This window comes from Phoxinus phoxinus (assembly GCF_949152265.1).
Source record: "Phoxinus phoxinus genome assembly, chromosome: 3".
Classification (NCBI taxonomy): domain Eukaryota; kingdom Metazoa; phylum Chordata; class Actinopteri; order Cypriniformes; family Leuciscidae; genus Phoxinus; species Phoxinus phoxinus.
This window is the reverse complement of record NC_136878.1, coordinates 3,051,379-3,070,144: the sequence shown is the minus strand read 5'-3', so window position 1 is coordinate 3,070,144 and position 18,766 is coordinate 3,051,379. Positions and strand designations below refer to the sequence as shown.

Sequence of the window (18,766 nt, the reverse complement as noted above, 5' to 3'; positions counted from 1 at the left end):
GCAGTGAGCTAGCGTTGTCAGTGCATTAACTGCTGTGTGTGTGTGTGTGTGTGTGTGTAGGTTTGACGGCCAGTGCGATGGCCGCTCTGATTCTCATGACCACCTCCATCGCGTCAGTGATGGGCTCCCTGTACCTGGGCTACATCCTCTACTTCGTCCTTAAGGACTTCTGCTTCATCTGCGTCACCACGTACCTACTGAACTTCATCTTGTTTGTGCTCAACTACAAGCGACTGGTTTACTTGAACGAGGCCTGGAAGCAGCAGCTCCAAGACAAGCGGGACTAGACACACAACAACCACAACCACAACAAGTAGAGAAGGATAACAAATCATCCAACACGTGGGGAAAATGTGACCTCTGAAAATTTGTGACTTGCCACCAAGGAGACCTTGCTTCCAAACAAATGTTCATTCTGTTGTGTGTGTGTGTGTGTGTGCGTGCGTGTGTGTGTTAAGCGAAACAAATTAACAAGGAAAAGAAAACGTGTAACTTTAGGGGCCACAGATCACAGGTTTAAACACAAATCTTTGTCCGTTTTGATTTCTTGTTGGTTTTCTTTGTTCCCTGAGATGAAAATGAGGTTTGCGCTTTGATCACGAGAGCGAGAGAGAGAGAGAGAGAGCAGTCAGAAAACTTCCAGTCAGTACAAACGGAAGAAGGCGTGCTTTCCCCCGAGGAGTAAAATAACAATGTGAGACTTAGAAATTCTGTTTACTTGAATCCACTGGGAGAACCGTTGCTCTTCGGGAGCAGCTGATTCCAGCGGGACTGAATTTAAAGGTTTATAAAGGGTAAACACGAGTGATCATGAGGCTAATGTACTGCTCGCAGAGATGATTCCACGAAAACGACAAATAAAGTGTAATTTTTTATGTTTACAATTTTTTTTTTTTATTGTTTTGGAAGAGGACCACTCAAAACACGCACGAATGTGAGCTGTATGTGTGTAGATCCGATTTATCTGTGACTACTTTATTTTATTTTATTTGTTTGTTTCGCAGTTCTGTAAATAGCTGCCGCAAAGCAATATTCCAGACTCGTTTGTGTTTTACCGTCGAAACATTAAAAAGTCCCAATCTACGGCATGTCCGTCACTTCCAGTGAGTGCTTTCAACAGCGACTGAGTTATTCTTCATGCGTTGTTGTGCTCATTATGTTCTTGATCCATTAAATGCTGCATTTATGTCCTGTTGGAATTACTGCAATTATGAGATGAATGACGACAATCTCTTTCCATTGGTTGTAGTCAAACTCAACGATTATTTATTTCTTTGCCAGCTCTCGTAAGACCAAATCAATGCAGTCACTGCATTAATTCACTTCTGAATCCTCCTGCCAAATTTATTGGCTGTATTTAAATCTGTAAAATGTGTAGCAGTTCACCCAAAAAATGACAATTTTGGGGCTACACTTTATTTTAAGGTGTCTTTGTTACGGTGTAATTGTATATTTAAAGGGATACTTCACCGATTAGCATTAAGCATTGTATTCGTAGAAACGGGTAGCATTTTCGAATGACCGTGCTTTAAAAAAAACGTAGGAAAAAAAACCTCAGATGACGCAAAAATCGTAATTTAACGTCATTATCAGAGGCTCGAGACTACAGCCAGTAGTAGGAGCGAGTGCCGCATGTTTCCAACCTGCCCATAGGGGGCGGGATCTCACTTACCGAATGTACACAGTGTCTTTTTAAGCTAAGCTAACACACTCTTGCTCTGTGGAGAAAGCGTAGTAGTAACGATAAAGCTAGCAATGAGGCTAACCACGATGGCGGAAGGTAGTTTTGAAGATCTGGTGCGCGAATCCAAATCTGGAGACTCACGATAAAACGGCGTCTTTTCAGTTTCGAGTCGACTAGTAGCCTAGCCTAGTCATTTCTTCCGATACTGGCCTCTGTAAGCGGTAGGCGTGGCTTGGGAGTGGCCTCGTAGGGCAGCGAAGCAAGTGCATTCTGGGAGGTGATTTGTCTTTCATCCACATGAGCCAAAAAATACATTTCCTGGCTTTTCTCAGTCTAGAAGGCACCAACTTCTAAAATAATTTCACATTTCTACTACATGCATGACCATGCAATACACATTCATCTTTCCAGAGGTGAAGTATCTCTTTAAGTGCTGAGTAATTGTAATTAACATGTACTTACTATAGGGTTAGGGTTTGGTTGACGGTTAGTTGCATGTAGTTATTCATAATTTACTGTTATTACTATGGTAAGTACATGTAACAAGGACTCTGTAAAATAAAGTGTTTCCCAATCCTGTCGTCATGTACTCGCCCTCATGTCGTTCCAAACCCGCAAGACTTTCATTCATGAGAGATTTCAGATGTGGTAAACGAAAGCTCAAGCATGCGAGAACCAATGAGGTTCATTCTCACGCATCGAGCTTCGGTTTATGTTCTCTGAGCAATGTTTATATGTGAATAAAAAAGCCTAAAATTCGTATAAAGTGACCGTGTCTTTTCAGAAATTTTTGACTGAACCAAGATCTTCTTTTGTGTTCTGAAGATGAAAGGAAGTCTTATGTCTGGTTCAGATTACACGATTTTAGGCCCGATTTTGGCACGGTCCGTTTGACGCGGGGGATTCGTAAACGACAACGGGCGTCGGTACGCAAGATGGTCATAGTGGGCGACAACCGACTAGCGTCTGCGATTGCTTCACAACATCACGATAAAAAGACTAGCATGTTTAAAAAAAAAATTTGGTCCTCCATGATGGTTTTCCGTCAAAAGTGAGTGTGTGCGTGTGTGTGTGAGACTGGTCGGAAAGCAACGTGTAGTCTGACGTTTTTTGTCCAGGACACGACGATTTTACGAGTCAAAACAGTGTAATCTGACACCGTGACTATCGTAACAGACAAAAAAATCTTGTAATCTGACACCGTGACTATCGTAACAGACAAAAAAATCTTGTAATCTGACACGTGACTATCGTAACAGACAAAAAAATCTTGTAATCTGACACCGTGACTATCGTAACGGACAAAAAAATTGTGTAATCTGACACCGTGACTATCGTAACAGACAAAAAAATCTTGTAATCTGACACGTGACTATCGTAACAGACAAAAAAATCTTGTAATCTGACACCATGACTATCGTAACGGACAAAAAAAAAATCGTGTAATCTGACACCATGACTATCGTAACAGACAAAAAAATCATGTAATCTGACACTGTGACTATCGTAACGGACAAAAAAAAATTGTGTAATCTGACACTGACTATCGTAACGGACAAAAAAAAAATCTTGTAATCTGACACTGTGACTATCGTAACGGACAAAAAAAAATCTTGTAATCTGAGACTGTGACTATCGTAACGGACAAAAAAAAAATCTTGTAATCTGACACCGTGACTATAGTAACAGACAAAAAAATCGTGTAATCTGACATGTGACTATCGTAACAGACAAAAAAATCGTGTAATCTGACATGTGACTATCGTAACAGACAAAAAAAAATTTTTAATCTGACACGTGACTAACGTAACAGACAAAAAAATCTTGTAATCCGACACCGTGACTATCGTAACCGACAAAAAAATCGTGTAATCTGAACCAGGCGTCACAGGTTTGGAACGACATGAGCGTGAGTAATTGACAAGTTTTTAGTTATTGGGTGAACTAGCCCTTTATCTACCCATGTATTGCTGAAGCTTAGGGCATTTATATAATGTCAATGACCTGCACTTTCATAAAATTCAGAATTTAGAGCGTTGCAAAAATTCCTCAACTTTAATAAACTCGTCAGAAACTCAATAATTGTGGAAATTCCGACAAATTCCGCTTGGAAAAAGACCATCGTGTTCCTGGAGCTTTGAGTTAACTACTTCTACTTTTATTATTGGTTTCGTAAGTACGCTAGTCGATCTCTCCCAGGTTTCCACCCGTTGTGTTTGAGTTTAGGTCTATTTTAATTAATCTCGTCTAGTCCATCGTATGTCATTGCTATAGTTTCTTACTTTCGTGTCTCATTGAAGATTTTTATGTTGTAGCACGAGTGACTTCTTCACATCTACTGTACTATTGTTGTGTAATTTACCCCACTGCTGTTTGTTACCCATAAACCCCTCTGCCCCGCCGTCACCCTTTTCTCAAGTACCCACAATTCTCAGTTTTTCCTCTCACCGCTACCTCTCAGTATTTGTCTCCAGCTGTTGGGACAACTGATAATTGTCCACAGATGAGTCAAAAACATGCCGGTTTTCGTCCCTCTTAATTTATTTCGAGTCCAATTTTTCCGTCTATGTCTTGAGCAGTCACGTTGGACACTAAAAAGTCTTATTTTGTTGGTTCACATTGAAAACTTGATCTGAATTTACCAGCGATCCAATCCAGTATTGGACGAGTCAAGCTAATCGTCGACGTTGAGCTAATTTCAGTTTTCAGGAGCTTTGTGTTAATGTGAAGCTCCCAGCTGAGTTAGTTTAGTGAACTTGTGAATGAAAATAAGGTTGATTTTGGACACAAATCTGTATTTTTATCCCTCACAGTCTTGCGTTAATCCACATTGATTTAAAAATGGTATCTTCTACCCAAACTGAAGTCTATGGCTAGGTGATGTTATTTCCTAATTTATTGACCGTTCATTGGAAACTGTGTATTGAGCAGCACTGATGATGCTTTTGTGAAGCACGACCTGTGGTTGACGTCTTTGTCTATACGGCTGAACTAAATGCATCTTCGTTAAGTGTTACCAGCCAAACCTGAGTGGTCAGAGCGGACAAATGGAAATGTAGTTAGTTACACAGTTCAATCCAACAAGAGTTGATTGGATTTGTAGATTAGCATCTTGAATCGTACGTGAGTTATGTTGGTTTTATACATTCAACGCTGAGAAGTTGATGCCAGAAGCACAGTTTCTCCCATCAAAGTCAACGTGAAACCCGTTTTACTTGAGTACTGTGACGTGTTTTAGAGTGAAAAAGGACATTCAGTGTCTAGAGATTGAGTTTATCCATTGGGGATTGAGAAAAAAAGGACCTGACTGTGTGTTTCCTCAATAGCCTGAGCGATCTAGATGACATTATCTTCAAAGTAAAGTCATTTCAAGTTGTTATACACACTTACAAATAAAGGTTCTTTATTGGTAATATTGAAGAACTTTTAACATCAATGGGATCTTTCCATTCAAAAAAGGTTCTTAAGATTATTTGAGGAACCAAAAATGATTCTTCTGTGGAATTGCTGTGAAAACCCAATTTTGGAGCCTTTATTTTTAAGATAAGAAACATTGTATTACAAGCGAAACTGGAAAAAAATTAGAATATGGTGCAAAAGTTCATTTATTTCAACTTAAAAGGTGAAACTAATATATTATATAGACTCATTACATGCAAAGTGAGATATTTCAAGCCTTTATTTGTTATAATATTGATGATTATGGCTTATGAAAACCTTTTCACAATATTATAATTTTGAATTTGGGGTTTTCATAAGCCATAATCATCAATATTATAACACAAAGGCTTGAAATATCTCACTTTGCATGTAATGAGTCTATATAATATATTAGTTTCACCTTTTAAGTCGAAATAAATGAACTTTTGCACCATATTCTCACTTTTCCAGTTTCGCCTGTAATGTGCACGGACCAATTATTGAAGTAAATAGTCGGGTTTGACTTTAAAGATGATGACATCTAAGGCTTTTTTAAATTTATGCCCAATTCAAATGACAAGATCCCCCCCAAAAATGACTTTAATAACTTTAAATTTCATGAAAAGTGCCTTCTGTATGTCCACTGGGCCTTGAGTAACCGCAGCCTCGACTCTGAACCGGTTTGGTTGAAGTCTGTCCTTTAGATTGGTGATCTTTGAACTATCTCGGTATCGTCTCATAACCAGTATCCTTAACTCGATATCTCACTGTAAAAAAAACAAGCAAAAACACTGTAAACCCAAATCCAGACGCGTCTCATCCAGCGGTTTGGTTGCTCCTTCACTCATCTTTGTATTATTTCTGATGTTTTCTGCGAACACACCACGTCAGTCCTGGGAATGTGACTTTCAGATTTTTCATTCTGCTTTTTATTTCCTGATGTAATTGTTGGGGCGTCTCGTTGATGACGACGAGCCCCGGTAGATGTACAGACTGTTAACGTTAAAGCATATTTTAGTAGATAAACAGAAATGAGAAATGGACGGATTGGAGATTCCATGTTTGGCGTCGTTTTTTTTTATTTCGAACGCACCTTTTTTTCGGGGTAATTTCTTTTGTGGAAAATGAACTGTGTTTCGGTTTGCTTCTGTATTTGCCAAATATGAATTTAAGTTAAAAAACAAAAAAATGCTGTGTTTTCCTACATGGATTACGTGTTATGGAGAACGCAGAAGGACATCGGAAGAAATCCATTTTTGTGAGATCTGTGTCTGGGAATCGGCTGGAGGAGACACTGCAGTGAACATTAACGCGTGTCGTTGTTGTGTGGATTTGATCTGCCATTAAAACATTCCCCCAGACGTCTTTGAGCCCTCTTGTCCTTTGACCTCTGTCCTCCTCGTGAGAGAAATGTGTCGAGAACTGACATGAACTATGTTTGGAAAGAATAGCGTACTATGATGCACATTAAAGGGGTGTGTGAAATACGTCTCTGATGTCCCCAGAGTGTGTGTGTGAAGTTTTAGCTCATAATACCCCACAGATATTTTTATATCGCATGTTGAAATCGTCACTTTTTTGAGGGTGAGCAAAAACACAATGTTTTGTGTCTGTCCCTTTAAATGTAGTTATCTTCTAGTCATTGATTAGCATATTCTGTCATGATAATCTATAAATCGTCCCCTTGGAATTATAAGGTTCTATCTGACATTTTTGTCAAAATTGAGTTATTCACATATTCTTATTCTGTGACAACTTATTTACATTATGTGATGTTGTTTTTTAAGTTTTGTACATTTTGGAACTTTTTATTTAGAAAATAAAAAGGTTATTTCTACACAGTCGAATGGAATGCAAAAACTGTAAAGCTCAATATCTCAAAACCAGTCAGAATGCAGATAGAACCTTATAATTCCAAGGTGGCGAAATCGTGTTTCGGGGGCGGGATTTATGTAAATTTTAGGGTTGGTAGGAAGCTTGTGTAGTTTCTATCAGCCGTTTGTTGTTCTTAAAAAGCGAACTTTGAGCGTTGTAACTTTGCAGATGTTGTTTTATGATCAAACAGCAACATTACACACTAACTAAAGTCAAATCATAATCAAACACTCCTTTAAAACTGGAATAAAAGTTCCAAATGGGTTTGTTTTAGCAGAGATTATATAAAGCAGGGTTCGTACAGATCTGTAAAAAGAAATTACAGGACTTAAAGCACTACTTTTTTGGTTTTCAAGGACTACAATCCGAGATCTCACTTATCAAACAATATCTTATTACAGATCAAATTACAGATATAAGATATCCAAAAATACAACTTACAACGTATTTAATAATATATATAAAAATACAAAGTTTATAATGGCTATTATTGTTCAATAAATACAATTTTATATTGTAATGTTGGCGTACTTCGTATTATCAGACAGGCTGCAGTGTTAATTTTGTTTTTTCAACAAATAAAATGTGTATTTTAAGTAAGTAAAGCACTTTTGAAGTACCTCTTCATAAATATGTGTTTTCCATGACTTAAATATAAAATTCAAGTACTTTAAACACCTTGTACGAACCCTGATAAAAAAAATGTGTTAGGGCTGCACAATATTGAAGAAAAATGCGATAACTCATTAAATAATGCGATATTCATTATGCGATACGATAATGCTTAAAGTGTGTAAAATAAACTTGAATGATCTTTGAAATATATTTTGAAACTTATATAATAAGTTATATAACCACCATACGTGTTTCACATCTTTTTGTGACAAGAAAACATCCCTACAGCTTCTGAAAGTGAACATCAGTGTTTTACTGTCACATAAGAAGTGTTATTTTAACATCAGTGTAAACCATGGCGTTCAGGTTATCCTACATTAGGTTTAACAGCAGAAACTGAATAATCAAAATGTAAAAATAAAACGCTGCTTAGTTTTCACTGTATGAATTAAATATCCTGATTCTAAATAAAGGGGTCATGACATGAGAAACCAAATTTGCCTTGATCTTTTGGTATATATGTCTTTGTACCATTAAAACGTCCAGCAAGTTTCATAGCTTAAGACGTCCTCCCCATTATAAACGAATCATTTATTTAATCAAGCTCTAAATACAGCTCGTTCTGGATCCATGGTAAGAAGTGACGTCACGGTACGAAGTGACGTACCAGCGCTTGCATATAGACCGCCTCCAGCACAAGACAACTACGCTTTAAGCGCAAGACAACTAGTCGACGGACAGCGAGTGGGTCTGTGTACAGGGAAATGACGATGCCGCAGATGTGCTGTTCCTGCTGTGGACAAACAACATCTTTGAATACGCTGCGAAAGATCCAGTCGTCAGGGAAAAATGGATGCACTTTATTTCGTCGGCTCAACAACGACGACGCAAACTGTAAGTAATGTATTTAAAACTTTAAACTGCTTTTTAAATACACTGAATCCGCAAATGTTCTGGCTGGGGGCGTTAATAATTGATGCGTAGGCACTGACGTTAGCCAATCATAACAGTGGGCGTTAACACTGAACTCTTAAAGGGGAAACACCCCCAAAACAGACTGTGTGAATCAGAGGATGAGAAACAGGGAAAAGGTCATAAATCACTACATTTTAAAAGTTTTTTGTAAAAAAAAACTATAGTAATACTATAATTGCACCTAAGGGAACATAATAATAAAATAAAAAAACCCATGTCATGACCCCTTTAAAGGGGTGATGAACTGAGAAATAATTGTCTTGAGCTTTTGACATATAAGAGGTCATCATACTATAAGAATATCCTGTAAGTTTCAGAACTGAAAACTTCCTTGTTAATCCAATAAAAGCTAGGACTGTCACTTTTGAGAAAAATCTAATTCAAACGAATATCAAATACCAACCTATGTATTCGAATATCTATCGTTGGCTTGACGCTTGATGAATAGATCGTCTGCGGTGACGCGTGTTGCAGTGCACCGGCATATCTGACTATAACATATTTAGCCTAACACGCTTGTTTAAAATGAAAAACAAACAGTCTCATCATAGACTGTAAAAAATGCGCTACATGGCACTTTAAAAACCGGATAGTTTATTTGAAGTTCGATTACGGATATTTCACGTCATGTTCGAATGCATATTTGAATATCGAATAAAAAGTGACAGCCCAAGTCAACGCCCACTTCAACACCGCCCGTTTAGCCCCGCCCACCGCACATGAAACTCATTATAATATGCAAAACTGTTTATCCAATCACAGCCGTGGGCGTTTACTTCCAAGTCTTCAATGCGGCGCCCATAAAAACTGAGCTAGGCTCAAAACCAGGGTAGAAAATAGACGATTACTTATTCATTTTGATGTTTTTGAATGTAAAAACCAAGCGAACGTCATAAGTTGACCTCAGGCAACAATATATATATATATATAAATAAATAAAAACAGTTCATGACCCCTTTAAAGCTACAAAAGTTATTCAGCCAAGAGCAGCGAGTGATTTTCTCTGTCTTTCGCTCATGAGCCCAGTTATCGCAAGTCATTGCGATATGCATATATATATTTGCGATATTTTGATATATTGTGCAGCCCTCATTTTTTTCTTACTGTGAAGAACATTTTAACGTCTAATGTTCACGATTGTGCTGCATTCACTCACAAAAATACATGTTTTATATATTTACGGTAGGACATTTACTAAATATCTTCATGGAACATGATCTTAATATCCTGATGATTTTTGCCATAAAATAAAAATCTATAATTTTTTTGACCCATACAATGTATAGTTGGCTATTGCCACAGATATACCCGTGCGACTCCAGACTGGGTTTGTGATCCAGAGTCACATGTGTGATGTGTAGCTAAAGCCATTTTTGCTTATTGATATGGTTGATTTGGATCATCAAAGGTCTGCAGCACAGACATTAGTCAATAAAGTAAGAATAAATACATAATGTATATTTGTGTAATTTAACATTTAATTATTGCGGGTTTGTGTAATATTCAGAGTTTGAATTTCCATGTTTTCATTAACCTGAAACTAAACGTGAGCATTTACTCATCTTAACGCAGTCTAAAACTACAATAAGCATTATATTCACACAGATCACGATGTCTCTCGGAGAGCTGTCAGTCAACACATGGGAAAACAAAGTGACTTGTGTTATTTATCTGAAAAAGTAACTCATATTTAAAGGGACAGGTCACCCAAAAACAAAAATTGTCATTAATTACTTTAACTTTAATTACTGTAGTATTTACTTCACCACAAAATCACTTTTATCAGTGTTCAGTGTGTAAAACCTTAAAACCTTTACTCTTGAAAAGGTATGTATTAATAAATCTGAACTGAATCCAGGAAATGTTTCTGATGGCAATAACACGAACATCCATAATTTTTTTTTAGGAATGATCTCGTGTAATGTTGTTTATTTTGACAACGTTACTTGTTTTGTTGTTTATTGAGAAAAGTCAGGAATGTCCACAAAACAAAGGACGTTATAAAGTAATTAACTCTTCCCCCGCCATTGATGGCATTTTCCGGCAATCCATGTTTTAACTGTATACAGTAGGGGGCGCTATTACACATCTTCTGAAAGAGTGCAGAATCTCCAGATCAAAACACAGGAGAAGAAGAAGCAGAAACAACACAGATAGAGGCAAACATTAAGCTGGTGATCATGGGAGAAACAAGGCTTTTCGAAACTTTGAATCAATTGCTTTGCCAAATAATTCAGTTTTGAAGTGTTTGAAATGCTACAAGATGGTAAATGCAACGAAAACTCATCCAAAATACCTTTTACAAAGCAATTGCAAATGTTTTATTTGGATTATTAAAGGAGTAGTTCACTTTCAAAAAAAATTGTAGCTGATAATGTCCTCACCCCGATGTCATCCGAGATGTCTATGTCTTTCTTTCTTTCTTTCTTCAATCGAAAAGAAATGAAGGTTTTTGAGGAAAACACTCCAGGATTTTCTCCATATAATGGACTTCAGTGGCAACCGACGGTTTGAAGGTCCAAAAGTGAGTTTCAAAGTCTCCACACGATCCCAGCCGAGGAATAAGAGTCTTATCTAGACAAACCAGCGGCCATTTTATATTAAAAATATATATATATACTTTTTAACCACAAATGCCCGTCTTGTTCCGTCTCTGAGATGCGGCACGCATTACGTCATCACATTGGAAAGGTCCAATTTTTAAAAGTAAGCATTTATATAAAATGGCCGCTGGTTTGTCTAGATAAGACTCTTATTCCTCGACTGGGATCGTGTGGAGACTTTAAAGCTGCTCTGAGACTCACTTTTGAACCTTCAAACCGTCGGATACCATTGAAGTCCATTATATGGAGAAAATCCTGGAGCGTTTTCCTCAAAAACCTTAATTTCTTTTCGACTGAAGAAAGAAAGACGTGGACATCTTGGATGAGATCGGGAGAGGACATTATCAGCACTTTAAAAAAAAAAGTGAACTACTCCTTTAAGCGTCTGTATGATATGTGTTATTATATTAAATTGTAGGGTTTGTCTGATGGAGAGTTTGGTTAATCAGGCCAATAAGAGACCAACGAATTCATGAAACTTTATAAAAACTATATAGACACTGGCTCGGGGGTTAAGAGAGATCATCTATTGGTGAACCAATTAAAAAATGTTAATGTTTCGAAACAGTTAATGTAACAAAGCCTTGTTTACTGAAATCACTGGTTCGAAACAAATGATTCAAAAACGTTTCGAAAGCGCCCATCACGACATTGACCAGCATATAAACTGGAAACTAAAAAAACACTGGCAGGGAAAGAGTTAAAGTAAAGTTCACTCTGATATCATACAAATCAACACAACACTGGTCACACAGATGACACTCGAAACGTGAAATATGGTGGTCATGAACGACTGGAGACAATTATTACAAGTTCATTTAAAATTCATAGAAAGCACCGGTTTACTAAACTACTTCCAGTGAAATACCCCGTGGCCTTATGGGAAACATGAAGGTCTTATGAGTAGAAACTGGTTTCAGTGAAACTCAGGAAAACACGTCCAGGTCACATTTCACCTCAAAAGAAAATTCTCACTATAAAACACCTGTATATTATTTTTGCAATTCTCATTAAATATCCATAAAACGCAGTAGAACAAATATTACCATAATTTATAAACACGGTAACACTTCACAGTAAGGTTTCATGTGTTAACATACACTAGTAAACATTAACTAACAATGACACGTTGCATTTATTAATCTTAGGTAATGTTCATTTCAACATTTAATAATAAATGATTTATTATTATTAAAATCTGGACCTGAGCTGACAAAGATTAATAAATACTGTAACGTATGCGTTGCTCGTTGTTAGTTAATATTAGTTAATGCATTAAATAACATTAATGCAACCTTATTGTAGTGTTACCATAAATACATTACAATTAAAAAAAATTGTCATTGCATTAAATTGATGTTTTTATTTTCCTCTATTATAGATGCTCATTAGATATTGCTATTACTGCGACCGATGCAAATATTTATTGCATTAAAGTAATGAATTTGGCAAGAAATGTGTCTTGCGAATTATCTTTCCGGTCCTAAAACCGGCTTAATTATTTAATTTCTTTTGAGGTCAAACATGAGCTGGACTCGACAGGTTTCATGAGATTCACTCATTTGAACATCATTGCAAACATTCACAACATGAACTCCGGCACAAGGCACATATACGGAAAGACATTCCTGCTCCAGTTTAATAGTGTCGCCGCGTTTCTAAAGCGCATAATGTTTTTGTAACATGGACGTTTGCAATAAAAAGAGTGTCTTTACGAAGATCCAACAGCATCCCAGCATTACACAGATCTGTGTGATCGTCACAGTGTAGGAAGTGTAAGGCACTGTTACTTGATAAACGGCTCATTCCCACCAGGTCTTCCTGTTACCCAGCATGCTCGGGACCAGTGGATCGGCTCACTGGCAGGGATACCTGGTCCAGATGGGCAACACACCGGTCTCGTTGGCGATCCTCCAGTATCGCTCCCGCAGGAGGAACGCTCCGGCCTTGGGCTGCCGCTGCCGAGTGAAGATCCCTTTCTTATTCCCGACCACTCGAGCGATGGCTGGAGACGCAGAGAGAGCAAACCATCAGAGCTTTTAACGTGTTATGACCCTTTTAAGTCAAATGAATAGCACATGTGACCACAAACCCAGTCTGGAGCCGCACGGGTATATCTGTGGCAATAGGAACTATACATTGTATGGGTCAAAATTATCCATTTTTCTTTTATGCCAAAAATCATGAGGATATTAAGATCATGTTCCATGAAGATATTTAGTAAATGTCCTACCGTAAATATATAAAACATGTATTTCTGTGAGTGAATGCAGCACAATCGTGAACATAAATGCACAACTTTAAAGGAGATTTTCTCAATGTTTACATTTTTTTGCTCCCCAGATTCCAGATTTTCAATAGTTGTGTCTCGACCAAATATTGTCCTATCATAACAAACCACAATTAAATGGTTGTGGTCCAGGGTCACATGTGTGGGAAAGAGCCATGTCTACTGTAAAAATAATATTTCAGCCTTTAACCCATTTTTTAAAGTAAAGTAAGGATTCAAAATGATATTATATATTTTGAGCGTGTGAACACAATGGCCAATCAGAGGTGTTTAAGAATCCACTCAACAGCTCTCAAAATGCTAGAGGAAAATGCTGGTATCGTCACTGTTTTTAAAATTTAAATACCGACTTGGTAACACTAATATATATATATATATATATATATATATATATATATATATATATATATATGAAGACATCAGATGCAAAAGATGCAAAATCTGAAATTTTCTTCTAGAATGATCATTTTTATGAAGCTTGTATGTTTATATTCAGTTATTTCACTTCAAAGGCAATGAAAATGACCTATTAATTGTCATTAAAGTGAAATTACTGAACTTAAATATATACGAGCTTGATAAAAATGCACATCATGGCTTTTGCATCTGAAGTCTTCATATATATATATATTAGGGCTGTATCGCGATTAATCGAATCCAAAATAAACTTTGTGTTTACATAATATATGTGTGTGTATTGTATATAATTATTTTGTATATCTAAATACACACACATGCATGTATATATTTAAGAAAAATGTGTTATTTATATATAAAATATTTCTATTTATATATAATATAAATCATATAAAAATGCTAATATTTCTCAAATATATACATGCATGTGTGTGTATTTATATATACAAAATAATTATATACAATACACACAGTTATTGTGTATCCAAAATAATTATATACAATACACACACATATATTATGTAAACAAAAACGTTTATTTTGGATTCGATTAATCGCGATTAATCGTTTACAGCCCTAACACACACACACACACACACTTAATTTAGGCTTTTATTCACATATAAACTGTTCTCAAGTATGGTTGATATTCTGTTTATGTTCGCTGATCAATGTTTATATGTGAATAAAGATTGGATTGAATAAAGGCCTAAATTCAATCTTCATCATCATAACGTGATCGAGTCTCTTCAGGACATTTGGACTAAACCGCTCAATTAATATGGATTCGCTTTACGATCTCTTTATGAACTTTTTAAAGCGTCAAAGTGGTAGTTGCGTAGCTGTCAATGGAGGGACATAAATCTCTCAGATTTCATAAAGATCTTCATAAGAAGATTTCATTTTTGGGTAAACTAACACTTATAATAATCAATCACATTGAGCTAAATCGTGTTTCCAATTTGTCTGTCCCCAAATTTAAGATCTCTTGAAATGATAATTAAGACACTTATGATATGTAAGACTTTAATCAAACTGACTTCTTTAGCACCTGAAGGGACCCTGTGGATGCTTTCCTTAAATTTCAAAACTACGAGTCGCATGAAAATGTGCAAATAAAGTCTGGCGATTGTGGAGCTGCTGATAACCCGTGATCACTCTGACACGTTTGCATCCTCTTATCAAAAGCGTGCATGAGTGAACACAACAGTAAATGCCTGTTGATGTGTTCCAGAAAAACGTGTTCGGAGCAAAAGGGAAACGGCAATGAAAAGTTATTTCCTACTTTGAGCCGTCATGAAGTCGGCGAAGTTCCAGATCAGTTCTCCAATGACGAACTCCTTCCTCTTCTGGTCAAACACGTTGTGGTAGTTCTGCAGGACCGTCTTCTGATACTCCTCTGTGAACATCATTGGTGGATCCTACAGGACAACACACACACACACACACACACACACACACGAGAAAACAGGTTTGCGTTTTCACACACCTGTCAATGCTAGCGAAACTAAACAACTTATCAACAGCCTATCAACTATCAAACTGTAAAAATAATAATAATAATAAATATATATATATATATAATAAAATATTCTTATAACATCAGATGATTCACATACACACACACACACATACATATATATATACACACAGGTGAAACTGGAAAAATTAGAATATGGAGCAAAAGTACATTTATTTCAGTAATTCAACTTAAAAGGTGAAACTAATATATTATATAGACTCAATACATGCAAAGTGAGATATTTCAAGCCTTTATTTGTTATAATTTTGATAATTATGACAGCTTATGAAAACCCCAAATTCAAAATTAGAATATTGTGAAAAGGTTTTCATAATCTGTAAGCCATAATCATCAAAATTATAACAAATAAAGGCTTGAAATATCTCACTTTGCATGTAATGAGTCTATATAATATATTAGTTTCACCTTTTAAGTTGAATTACTGAAATAAATGAACTTTTGCTCCATATTCAAATTTTTCCAGTTTCACCTGTATATATATATATATATATATATATATAAATATTTAACATTAATACTAACACTTTCTCTTCTATTCTATATAAATAAATAAAAAAGTACAAACAAATACATGTACTGCGTTAGATTAAACTGGGAAGGCTCACAGCACTTGCATATTGTTGTCCAATTGTTAGTTTCACTGCTTTTATTTTTCTCAATTGTAAGTCGCTTTGGATAAAAGCGTCTGTTAAATGAATAAATGTAACATTTTATATACATATATATATATTTACACACACAATATATATATATATGTATATGTGTGTGTGTTGAAAAGAGGGAACGTGTAGCTTAAGGTCCTCTTTAGTTTTAACAATCATAATCACATGTATTCTGTGTGGACTTACGCTGTGAAGCCCAGCAACAGCATCCGCTCCGTACTCGCTCTGGATTATAGGCTTCTTGTATTTCCCATACCAGTTATCAAACTGAGTGCTGAGCTGAAGACCGATGACCTCTGTGTGACCCGGGTCATGATACCACGAGAAATAGCTGTTTATACAAATAACGTCCACATACGGGGCCTGAGGAGGAGAACACGTCAACACAAACAGCATTTATAACACGGTAATGACAAATATATATAAATAAATACATATACATATATATATGAAGACTTTAGATGCAAAAGTCTCGAAGTGCCATCTGAAATTTTCCTCTAGAATGATCATTTTTATCAAGCTTGTATGTTTATATTCAGTTATTTCTCTTTAATGGCAATGAAAATTACCTATTAATTGTCATTAAAGTGAAATTACTGAACTTAGCTTGATAAAAATGCTAATTTTAGAAGAAAATTTCAGATGGCACTTACAGGCTTTTGCATCTGAAGTCTTCATATATATATATTGGGGCTGTAACAATATGTCGTGTCACAATATACCGCAATACAAAAATGCAACAATATTTATCGTGGATAGTGAGTTTTCAGAGTTTTAGTGTCAGTACTACATTAAACTGCTATCTACAATGTTGAATATAATGTATAATAATGCAATGGGGGAATATTTGTGTAAAAAGTGGCCTACATTATTTTTAATATAATCTAGTCAGTGACAGATCAAGCATATTCGTCCAAAATAATTCAGTATTTTCAGCTTCATAATCATAAATATTGTTATTCTGCAGTCTCTATTGTCCTGTGCTTTGGGTTTCCAGCACCAAGTCCAAATCTATTCATTTACACACACATTTTAATCAACAGTAATTGTTTTGTAAACCTTTTATCATGTCTTGGAGTATCGCAATACTATCATATCGTGAGTTCAGTATTGTGAAATATGTATCGAATTGTGACATCAGGGTATCGTTACACGCCTAATATATAATAATATATATATATATATATATATATATATTAGGGCTGTCAATCGATTAAAAAATGTAATCGCGATTAATCGCATGCTTGCCATGAGTTAACCCGCGATTAATCGCACATTTTTTTATTTGTTCTAAATGTACCTTAAATTAATACTTTTCAAGTTTGTAATACTCTAATCATTATGGGCATGGATAAATATGGATGCTTTATGCAAATGTATGTTTATTATTGAAACCATAGTCAACATAGAGCATGAAGACGAGACATGTTTCAAAGGTCATAATGTTTTTCAAAGAACTTGTTCATGTCTATTAGACACATGAAGAAAGAAGAAAGAAATACCAGGTTCCCATTACTTCTCTTTCTTTGCACTGAGCAATTTACTAAACCAAACATGTTTAGATGTTTGCATGACAGGGCAGCTCTTCTGAAAATGCTAAATGTACATTTATTATTTATTATTACATTAGTTTGTCTCTCTCTGTGCCCATTTTGATGAAGCTAAATTCTCAATAAAACTGTTTCATTGGTATATTTTACTGTTTCTGTTGTCAAACAACGGAATGAATATGAAATAGGGACTGAAACGCGACCCATTAAACATAACCAGCTCTCTCTTCCAAGATGTTAATCTGCACAACAAACCTGATAATCGAGCCGTCGTCTGAAGAAATCAAATACACATAAGATAAAGAGAATATCTGTGCTGTGATTTCTGCTATACGTGCATGTAAAATTAAAGAAGCAACATCATATCTATGTTTAACTGAATTAAAGCGCAGCTCCTCTCTACCGTGCGAGACGCAGACCGAGCGAGCGAGAGAGAGAGAGAGAGAGAGAGGTGCGCGCGTGCTGGGAGAGTACCGGCCATTCTCAGAAACTAAAGATTTGTGCGCTTTATTGAAGAGAAAAAATCGCTAAAGGGGTCTGCAATGTCACTAAGTTGGCAACACTGTTTATCTCCATTTCTCCAACTAGGGGTTGGGCCACGGGTCAAACTGAAAATATGCGCTGCGTTAATCGCGCGTTAAAAAAAATTAGTGCCGTTAATATGATGTTGCGTTAACGCCTAATTAACGAGTTAACTTTGACAGCACTAATATATATATATATATATATATATATATATATATATATATAATCAGGTCTGTATGTTTGCAGTGTTCAGGGGGAAGTAAATTAATCTAAAATAAACTTTAATGATGGCAACTCAACGTGATAGCAATAAATATAAGATAAGACGTGTTTAAACAGCAGAAATAAGAAGTCAAAAAGAGGTTGTGAAATGATTACTTTGCAACATATTAGTTACTTAAAAATAAATGTGTAGTTTATGTCTCACCCCTAGATCTCTGGCGTAGTTACTGTTAGTGATGAATGTGACCGGCCGGGTGGAGTCCAGAGATCTCGTACGAGACACGAGTTCCCTGCGGAAAAATACAACAGAAGAAAGAAAAAACAAGAAAAAAGACAAATTTAGTCCAGATGGTCAAATAAATATTTAAAAAATGACCTATTCTCA

The 18,766-nt window shown here is 36.0% G+C and overlaps 2 protein-coding genes across 2 annotated transcripts in view; one reads left to right on the top strand and one right to left on the bottom strand.

Annotated features, from left to right (window-relative positions):
* The window catches only part of vkorc1l1 (vitamin K epoxide reductase complex, subunit 1-like 1), a 29,203-nt gene extending 22,738 nt beyond the window's left edge, over window positions 1-6,465 (top strand). The window contains exon 3 of the mRNA XM_079607235.1: window positions 61-6,465. Within this exon, the coding sequence (XP_079463361.1) occupies window positions 61-287 (227 nt within the window). The 3' untranslated portion in view covers window positions 288-6,465. The remainder of the gene's footprint in view (window positions 1-60) is intronic.
* A 5,403-nt stretch (window positions 6,466-11,868) lies between these two features.
* gusb (glucuronidase, beta) overlaps window positions 11,869-18,766 on the bottom strand; it is a 30,838-nt gene continuing 23,940 nt past the window's right edge. The window contains exons 9-12 of the mRNA XM_079605879.1: window positions 18,587-18,671; window positions 16,271-16,447; window positions 15,165-15,300; window positions 11,869-13,177 (exon numbers count right to left, since the gene is read on the bottom strand). Coding sequence (XP_079462005.1) covers window positions 13,029-13,177; window positions 15,165-15,300; window positions 16,271-16,447; window positions 18,587-18,671 — 547 coding nt within the window. The 3' untranslated portion in view covers window positions 11,869-13,028. The remainder of the gene's footprint in view (window positions 13,178-15,164; window positions 15,301-16,270; window positions 16,448-18,586; window positions 18,672-18,766) is intronic.